We start from the raw sequence: 9,970 nt of genomic DNA on the forward strand, positions 1-9,970 counted from the left end.
CCATTGGCAAACTGTATTCATGACTATGTTAAAACAGCTGAAGATGTACAGCAGAAATAAAATGTTATTTTAGGAGTGTAGAAATTCATTATGTCTCTAGATGCTGCTGTGAGTTAGGACTTGATTATGGCAATGTTCACCAGACTTTTTAATAGCTTCGGGGTCTTTCTTCCTTTTTCTCTGAAAGACTATATCAGATGCTTCTTTTGTTATGTGTAAGGTATTAGTGCAACATCTGAAGATATTCCTAATAAGATTGAGGATCTCAGGTCTGAGTGCAGCTCTGACTTTGGGGGAAAAGATTCTGTGACAAGCCCTGACATGGATGAAACAGCCCATGGTAAGTTACCTGTAAAGGAGAATTAGAATCTCTGGTAACTGAAGTCTCACAAATGTCATTTGTAGAAGCCTTAAATTTTACAGTTTCTCCCAACTTCAAAGTTCTGGTGGCTAAGCTCAGCACTTTCCTTATTTGCTAGTACCGTGTTTGTTTGACAAATTGATCCCAGGACTTTACAGTAGTAGAGCTTGACTGCTAGATCTAAGACTACCTTTTCCTAATTTGTTTTGATCACATTGACTGTCCTCTTGCATTTTGGAATTGGTCTGCTCCTCAAGATTTCCCCACTTTTTGTGATGGAATTCTTCAATCATTTCAGCATGCTACAGCAATCTTTCCGTATGAAAATGTCTTTAGAAATATTTTACAGTATAGTAAAATTTTGCTGCTGAGGGCTGCTTTTCCAGCGTCACTTACGTTGTAGGTAGTTCTTGGTACAGCATTAACTGTTCTTCTCTGTGTTTCAGGAGCCAGTCAGTTGACATCTCCTCCTTCTCAGACAGATTCTTTGCTTGCACTGTTTGACCCTCTATCATCAAATGAAGGTGAGTTGTAAAGAATAAGCTTTTATTTAAAAAAAACAAGCATTTTCAATGCTTCTGTATTAATACCAGCTAATCTGGAAGAATTTTAAAAGAAAGGCATGCTTTCTTTTATGCTTATGACCACAGGTGTATCAGCTGTCGTAAGGCCTAAAGTACATTATGCAAGACCCTCTCATCCACCACCAGATCCCCCAATCTTGGAAGGAGCCATAGGAGGTAATGAGGCCCGATTACCAAACTTTGGGTCTCACTCTTTAATTCCAACTGATTTAGAAGCATTCAAGCAGAGGCATTCTTACCCAGAGAGGCTAGTCCGCAGTAGGAGTTCAGATATAGTATCATCAGTTCGGAGACCTATGAGTGATCCTGGGTGGAACAGACGTCCTGGAAATGAGGAGAGGGAGCTTCCTATGCCAGCCACCAACGCTGGAGCAGCTGGTCTGGTGGCTGCATCGCAGTCATCATCATCATCTCCCAGTAAAGACTCCTCCAGGGGAGAGGTAAGGCTTCTATACATCTCTTTGTTTTTCTCTGTGCATGCCCATTGTAATTATACATCTAATGCCAGAAAGCTGTTATTAAAGGTGTGTAGCCAAGGAAATACGGTGTACTTTTGTTATCCTGTAAATGTTGGCCAATAATATTTTACAAGTTAAAGCTACAGATGTTCAGAGTGGCTCAAATGAATCTGGCTTCTCTTCAACTTTTACTTGGTTTGGTGGGACTTCAGAAATACAGATTTGTTGAAGTGGCTAAATTTGAAATACTGCAGCATCCTGAAAAGTAATTTTCTCTAAAAAGAGAAGTGAAATCTAAGTTTCTTCATGTCTTTGGTTTAGCATTTATAGGCTGCCCTCTTCAGGAGGAACATTTCCAACTTCATCTGCTATGGCTTTTGTGCTCTGCCGTAGTTCTGTTTTTACAGTCAGTGTAGCAAAACCTGATGTGAAGGAGGAGTTTTGTCTTTGCACTTCATATAGTAAATGCTCAAATGGTAGACTCTGCCCTTTTTACAGATTGAAGAGCGAAAAGACAGTGATGATGAGAAGTCTGACAGAAACAAACCCTGGTGGAGGAAACGTTTTGTGTCTGCCATGCCCAAAGGTAGGATCACGTCCATCCGGTTTTGGTACTTCAGTAAGTGTGCACACTGCCTTTATGATGTCTTTAGTCACTTTTATGGAAAGTGTTTACAGTTTCACTTTGAAAAGCCGACCAAGCTGGCACAGACTTGTGACACAGTAAAGCTGTACTGTTTGACTTTGAGAAAGACAGAATTCATACTTATAAAATTGCAAGTGTTGCAGTAAAGAGAGAATTACTGAAATACAAAGTATGCAGAATCTATAAAGAGGAGTGTAAGCTGAAACAAATTTGGTTAGGCATTGTGTTATCGTAATCATTCAGTAACCTTGGAATCTTTATGTAAGGCCAATCATTTCATAGTTGTATGATATTAACTTTATTGCAGCTTCACTGAGAATTGGTCTTAATTTTCTACAGATGGTAGCATGCTAGTTGAAGGATATTGATAACTTAGGTTATCTCATGTAACATGGCATGAGTGGAAATTAGACTTTGCTATTTGCAAAGTAAAGCTTGTTCAAGATAATACTTTCATGCTGTGAATGATATCAACTTGGGATGGAACAATGTGTGCAATATTAGGTATTCTACAGACTTTCAGTTAGAAAAGAACCACCATAATCCTTGAAGATTAACTTTAGATGATGTTACAGTATTTTAATACCATTTTATTTGCCTTTGCATTTGACAATGTGCTGTGTTTGCATATTTTTCTTGAACTTAGTAGTGGGAACCAGTTGCCAGAAAGATTCATGTCATTACAAGCAATATTTGAGTTAGGACTATTGGCTAAACTGAGGTATAAATATATATGTAAATAAAAATGGGAAGCTACCTCACTCCCTGGTGAGTCATTGCCTAGAGTGTATAGTAACTAGAAGGCAAAACTGTTTTGCCTGGTTCATGGTAGCATGTCTGTAAAGGTGTAACTTAACTACATTACAGTTCTGCTCCGCCCCGTAGATAGGCTTATGGTTTTATTGAAGATTATGACAGACTTCTGCATTAGCCACTTTCTTAAAGCTTCTTTAATCTGGCCATTATCTCAGAATAGTCTTTGATAAAGTACCTTTCATTTTCAGCTCCTATTCCATTTAGAAAGAAAGAAAAACAAGAAAAAGACAAAGATGACATGGTGCCTGACAGATACTCAACACTTCAAGGTATGAGAATAATATCATCACAGTAAGTTTCTATCATAACATGCCCTTTAGAGTTTCGGAGTGCCCACCAGGTATCTATTTACAGACAGGTATAAACTATTGTAGTTAATGTTCACAACTGGCTTTCTGAATAAGACAATGAATAAAGACTTCTTGGCTTGAAGGCTGTTTTTTTTAAGCTGTCATGCTTCTGTCAATATGTGTAGTACTGGATTCTTGACTCCAGTCTTTGCTTCCCTTCCCCGCACCCTCCCATTACAAGGCTCATATCCTCATCATAGCTGAGCTGTGAGGATAGTTGCAGACACATTCCTGTAATAGTTACTGAAGTGCTAAAATAAACCTGATTTGAGCTTGGATTTTTAGCTTTCTGTTTGCCTAAATATTTCTAGAAGTCTTTAAATATACGAGAACTATTTGTATATGTGGCATAAATATGCTAAGGATCTGGCTTTATTTGTTCACTTTCATTGTACTTTCTCCTGCTTTTGCTTCAGACTTTATAAATGTATTTGACTTGTGGCTAGATGAAGACAAGCAGCTCTTTGTTTGATGTGGCTAAAACTGAGTGCAAATGTGTAGGTCTAAATGTTTGTATTTGCTTTCAGTTGGTACACACTACAAGGCTAACTCCTGTTGTTTTTAATGGTGTTTTCAGATGATCCCAGCCCAAGGCTCAGTGCACAGGCGCAAGCTGCAGAGGACATTTTGGACAAATACAGGAATGCAATCAAGAGAACCAGTCCTAGTGAAGGAGCCATAGTAAACTATGATGGTGCAGGTGAGAACCTGGCTTTTGTAATCAGCACTGACATAGTTTCTCCTCCTTAAAGATAAAAACTCTTTAGCATTCTAGACAGATGTTAGTACTAACAGCTGAACAATGTGAACTCTAAAGCAGGAACATTTTGTCAATTAATCTGAGACTGGGAATTAAATCAATATTCCCAAGGTCTTTCAAAACTTACTTATAGACTGTGTATTTCTAATATACTCTTTTCACTTATTCAGAACAATTTATTTGCTGTCTTCATTCCCTCCCTGACCTTAGAATAACAAGAAGAAAATAGAGAATATTAGTCTAGTTTCTTCTTCTCACTCTTCTCTTGAAGTCTTACATTGGTTATTTTCATTTCCATAGAGGCTATTGGGGATGGTGAGAGTATGCATGACTCTCCACGTGATGAGGCTTTGCAAAACATGTCTGCAGATGATCTCCCGGACTCTGCAAGTCAAGTAGCACAGCCACAAAGTTCTGCTTTCTCCTACAGGTAAATACATTTGCAGGTTTAATCTTACCCACATAATAGAATTAAGAGCTGAAGCCATGGGATTGTTTTCCAGAACAATAATAATATGGATCAATTGTAAACCTTCACATACTTTAAGCATCTCATATCATAGTATCTCATGGCATTTTGTATTTCCACAAGTGAAGGGGGTGTATTCTAACCTGAGACAATGGAGCAGGTCACTGTTTAGGAAGATTCCTCTGAAACTGTTCTAGGTGCTATATTAAAAGAACCGATATTCTGAAGTCTTGGAAACATTGGTATATTAAAGTAAATGATAAATAAATGATAACTAAATAAATAACTTATGAATAACTAAATAATTAATAAATAACTAAAGAAATAAGTAATTAATAACTAAATAAATGATAAATAACTAAAATAACATGATAAATAACTTTTAGGCAGTATGTAAGAAGTAGAAACAGACAAAAAAGTAAAGACTGCTTATTGAAGAAGCAGACCTTGCAGCAGCTTTGTTAAGAAAATATTTTTCCTCTTTAAGGGATGCAAAGAAGAAACTGAGATTGGCTCTTTGTTCAGCAGATTCCGTTGCCTTCCCGATGCTGACACATTCAACAAGGAACGGTCTGCCAGACCACACAGACCCTGAAGGTAAATTTTCTTCATACGTACAGATATTTTTGTACTGTATGTGTCTTTTCCCCCATCTAATGGCGTCTGTACTGCACTGTTCGTGGTACCTTCTGTTTGGCATAGATGCAGAAGCCATAAGCTGCCTTTTGCCCCCCAAATACTAATAGAGTAACTTGTTTGATTTGCTGAGTCTTTACATTGACATAGTATGTGTTATGTTTCATCCCTCCATTCATGCTAGGTTTATTTGCAGACAGGTGAATTTGTCACTTTTTCTGGTCCTCTTCACGTTTCAGAATGGTTCTAAATACTAAATAAGACAGAGATACGAAAACTTACCCCTTCATGTCTCGGGAATTCAAAAATACTTGTTCTTAAAATAACATCTGTTGCCTAATGTAGAGACACTTTATTTTAAACTTACATGTTTCCCATATTAAAAAAGTTGTATTTTCATCATGCCTACATTTCTTTTCCTTAATAATTTTCTGTTGTTCTTTACTAGATAATGAAATTGTGTGCTTCTTGAAAGTTCAGCTAGCTGAAGCTATTAACCTCCAAGACAAGAACTTGATGGCCCAGTTGCAGGAGACTATGCGATGTGTAAGCCGCTTTGATAACAGGACCTGTCGAAAGCTGCTGGCATCTATTGCAGAGGACTATAGGTAGTTTGTTCATTATCTTATTATTAATAGGTTTCCAAATGCATATATTTATTCACTAGCAGATTGGGAAGACCCCTTGTGGTTTAAATTGTACTTTATCTAATCAGGCCTTCCTACAATATGATGAAATTGCCTCAGCTATCTGCAAAGGGCTTAAAGCCCCTTGGAGTTTAAGTCAGTCCAGATAGTAATAAACTCAGGTTAAATCAATCTGTGGGTAATGTTCAGCTCTAGCACACAGGAGATGCTGTTTGGAAGTTGCTTTGATCTAGCATTCTGGAGTGCTGCAAGGGCAGTGGATTCAGCCAGAGAAATCTCTGTAAGATGGAACGTCCTAATTCAGGCTTTACCTTTGTTTTAAAAACATGTTGAAGCTACCTCTTGCACTACAACTCAACAGTTTGTAAAGCTATTAGCCTCTATCTTTTTTATGAATCTGATGTAGAAAACTCTCTGTTTTAGGAAAAGAGCTCCATATATCGCCTATTTAACTCGATGTCGCCAAGGGCTGCAAACGACACAAGCACACTTGGAAAGGCTGTTGCAAAGAGTTCTGCGAGATAAAGAAGTGGCCAACAGATACTTCACTACAGTATGTGTGAGGCTGCTGCTAGAGAGCAAAGAAAAGAAAATACGGGAGTTTATTCAAGGTAAGATTTACTGCAGACAGTGGAGTGTTTGTATTCCTTTACTCTATATTTAGATGCTGGCTCGAGTTAATGTTTTAAAATACAACTTCTGATCTGAGGAGCAGATTCCTACAACGGTTTTCATTTTAGCTGGTGAATGACCAGCTCGGATTACTGTGAGTTAACAGTATGTTGTGGCAGCTAAGGCATGGTAACTGGCTGCATGTTTCACAGACTGAGAGAATAAAGGTAATCTGACCTCACTTGGTCCAAGGAGTTGTGCTAAATCATGTTACCTGACCCATGGGAGAAACATAAATACTATTAATTAGTTTAGACCTACTGATTAATGATAAATTAAGTTGCAGCATTCAGTCCTTAGTACAGAACCTGTGGTTGCCTCTTAGAAAATACAGAGAACAGTAGCAGTATGAATCAAAGATTCAAAAATATCAGATCATAAGAGATAGTGGCACCAGGAAGACAAGTCCCTCAAAACAGGTTCATTTAAAACAGTTTCTGTGATCTCTATGCACGTATGTGGCTTAATGAAGTACATAAGAAATTTGGAGTCAGTTCTTGCTCCTGGAGCATATAGTGCTGCATGCTAAATGTGCCTGAATAGGCTGGAATTAATATGAGAATTCATAGACTGGGATTAAAGTTCTAGTAATAAGATTCAGTGACCCAGAAAGGAGTTAAAGCCCTTTCATTGGATAAAAAGGAGACGGCTATTTCTGGATGATCTAAAAGAGAAATTGGCAACTGTAGTGTTTAGGCTGCTGGCAGATATGAGTGGCAGTTGTCTTCTGTTGCAGAGTGCTATAAATATGAAGCCAATGAATGGCCAGTTAGGAGCCAGAATGGACCATCCCATTTGGCCATGCTGCATTAACTTGGCTGCATTCCCCATTCTGTATTTTGTAGATAAATATGAACGTTGTAACTATGTATACTTAATAAAGGTAGGGGTAGGAAATGGTACCCGTAGGTTTTCTTGATATCTCCCCCCTCAGCATCTGACAACTTTGCATGTGCTGGTTCCTACCAAGGCACTGTTGTAGTGATTGTTCTGGGTGTTATCTCTGTGGGTGGCTGGAAAGAAGGCATAAGAGCTGGTACTGCAGAGGAAGTGATTAACACAGTATCGAGTAGAGTATTTTGACCATATGCTTTGCTAAATGTGTTCTGTATGCTTTTTCTTTAATTCCTCCATTTATTTCAAGTGTTTCTGCTTGTACTTCCCTGGGTGTGGGTAAAACAGAGCTTCAGTGCTGCCTGGCAAGAAATCTGAAGTAGATTCTGGGCTCCTCTTTACAGAGAAACCTATCAGAAATAATGGGAGTTTTAGTTAACAGAATGTTCTCTTTTTCCTTTATATCAGATTTTCAGAAACTCACAGCAGCAGATGATAAAACAGCCCAAGTTGAGGATTTTCTCCAGTTCTTGTATGGGGCTATGGCTCAGGATGCCATATGGCAGAATGCCAGTGAGGAACAGCTTCAGGATGCACAATTAGCTATAGAACGCAGCGTGATGAATCGTATTTTCAAGCTTGCATTCTATCCTAATCAGGATGGAGATATTTTGCGTGACCAGTAAGTTAATGTCATTTGAAGTACCTGGTTTCCCTTTTGCAGTTGAGGCAGATGGAAGCTCTGCAGTCTTCATGTGACAGGCTTGACAAAGTCAGCCATGCTGTACAAGTTCATGGTTTCTTTCAGAAAGTTTTGTAAAAGAGCAAGGAACTGCTTTAGCATCCTGTGCAAAAGTTTGTGCTGGCAACACACTGCTCGAATAAAATTGTAAATGTAATGACTTGGGATACAAACTCAGATCTGCAAGTGTGTATGCTGGGAGTGATCAAAATCTGCGTCAGAACTCCTTCCATTTTCTGTTTTGGTACAGTATTTTCCGTGCATTTGGGGTTTCTGTGGTTTAGAACATATGCTGTTTGAAAGCTCTGTTGGCCTGGATGGTAAAGTCGTCTGCATCTCATGTTGACCTAGTGTCCATTAGCTGCAGGACCATCATGGTTATGTGCTTTCCTCAAGATCTCTCTTATAGTATCTTAAAACTGTTTGGAAACCCCGGGGACTGCTGGCTGGTTGCTGCTTAGGTTTCACTCTTTGCTTTTTGTGTTTGTTTTCAGGGTCCTTCACGAGCACATACAGAGGTTATCTAAAGTAGTGACTGCAAACCACAAAGCACTTCAGATACCTGAGGTAAGTCCTTTCTTTCACTTTTGTGTGTGTGCTGGGGTGCTTGGTTTTGGTTGTGTTTGGGATGGGGAAAGGGTTGTTTTGTTTTACACTTACAAGTGTTGTGTTTCTGTCTGTGACAGCTGAAATATCAGGCCGGAAAAATGTGCTGTGCCCATACTTTGGTATCTTCCATTGGCTGATACTTCCAAATTAATTTGTTTCTGATTTTGCCACCTCTGTCCTGACTTTAAGATTTAAGAACTGCACGAAGGTGCTGTAACTTCCTGATAATTGACTTCAAAAGACAAGATTTGAATCCCTTATGCTTCCAATCTGATTCATATGCCATAGCTGTGGTTTACAGCTGCCAAGTCAACTTTCTGAGCTAGCCAGAATTAATGGAACCTTGCAGATCTGTGAATTTGCCCAATGCTTTCACTTTTCTCATGGCTAATAGGATAAGTAAAGGCAGGTTGGTAGGCTTAAGAAGTCTGTCAGAGGCTGGATGTTTGCAGCTGTCCTACTTCTCAATTCAGCACTTGAACTGTATGACTCAAAACAGTGCATGTTCATAAAGCTGCTATACAGAAGACTGAGGCATATAGCTCTACCTTCATTTGAAACAGGGCACTGGAGAAGTCACAAAGAAGCACAAGCTAATTGTGTTAGTTGCACACAGAGTGCTGTCTCCTGGTAGCTTTTTATTTAGCACAGCAGGAAACCACCTTCATTGTGAGTGTAATGGAACCATCTTGCTTTAAAGCTTACTGTTTCTCAGGGGTCTTGCTCCTGCCTGCTATTCTCTGGTACGTCAGACCCTCTGTGGTGCACAGTAGTAGCTTGGACAAACAAGAACTGGCAGCATGTTGGTTTTTTTCCTAGGTATATCTCCGGGAGGCACCATGGCCATCTGCACAGTCTGAAATCCGCACAATAAGCGCTTACAAAACCCCTCGAGACAAAGTACAGTGTATCCTGCGTATGTGTTCAACCATCATGAACCTGCTTAGTCTGGCAAATGAAGATTCAGTACCTGGGGCAGATGATTTTGTTCCTGTTCTGGTCTTTGTTCTCATAAAGGTGAGTTCTTTTGCAAAGATCACAAATCCCAGCTGATTCTTGTAATAAACAAGCAAATTTTAGGAAGAAAAATAATGCTTTTGGGTAACTGGAAGCATGCTAGATTCAAACCCAGATCCAATTCAGTAGGTTTAAGTAGAAACATCAGAAATACAGTCACAGTTATGGTTTTTGAATCCAAACAGGCTGCATTTGGAACCGAGGAAACTGGGCAGAGATGTTGTGTGTGGAGTGAATTAGTGTGGTTTTTTTCGAGGTGTGTCTATAAGCATTTGTCATCTGTGCCTGCTTAATGCTGTCCTTTTTCAGGACCAAGATCCACACTAGGACTGACTTGCATTATGTCGCTGGTCTTTTTTAACATGAGTT

At 39.1% G+C, this 9,970-nt stretch overlaps 1 protein-coding gene across 7 annotated transcripts in view; it reads left to right on the forward strand.

Annotated features, from left to right (window-relative positions):
* Positions 1–9,970, forward strand: part of GAPVD1 (GTPase activating protein and VPS9 domains 1) — a 45,560-nt gene that overhangs the window by 16,446 nt on the left and 19,144 nt on the right. For 6 of the 7 annotated variants that reach the window (XM_061477033.1, XM_061477036.1, XM_061477035.1 and 3 more), the window contains 13 exons: positions 221–340; positions 808–885; positions 1,012–1,385; positions 1,902–1,989; positions 3,054–3,134; positions 3,793–3,915; positions 4,276–4,405; positions 4,932–5,041; positions 5,529–5,688; positions 6,151–6,338; positions 7,702–7,915; positions 8,470–8,542; positions 9,404–9,601. In XM_061477033.1, coding sequence (XP_061333017.1) covers positions 221–340; positions 808–885; positions 1,012–1,385; positions 1,902–1,989; positions 3,054–3,134; positions 3,793–3,915; positions 4,276–4,405; positions 4,932–5,041; positions 5,529–5,688; positions 6,151–6,338; positions 7,702–7,915; positions 8,470–8,542; positions 9,404–9,601 — 1,937 coding nt within the window. Of the gene's footprint in view, positions 1–220; positions 341–807; positions 886–1,011; positions 1,386–1,901; positions 1,990–3,053; positions 3,135–3,792; positions 3,916–4,275; positions 4,406–4,931; positions 5,042–5,528; positions 5,689–6,150; positions 6,339–7,701; positions 7,916–8,469; positions 8,543–9,403; positions 9,603–9,970 lie in introns of all 7 variants that reach the window. The other variant, XM_061477038.1, reaches the window with a different exon arrangement.

Source organism: Pezoporus flaviventris, unplaced genomic scaffold (assembly GCF_033815535.1).
Source record: "Pezoporus flaviventris isolate CSIRO_AGI_PZ_B2104156 unplaced genomic scaffold, CSIRO_AGI_Pfla_v1 ptg000097l, whole genome shotgun sequence".
Lineage (NCBI taxonomy): Eukaryota > Metazoa > Chordata > Aves > Psittaciformes > Psittacidae > Pezoporus > Pezoporus flaviventris.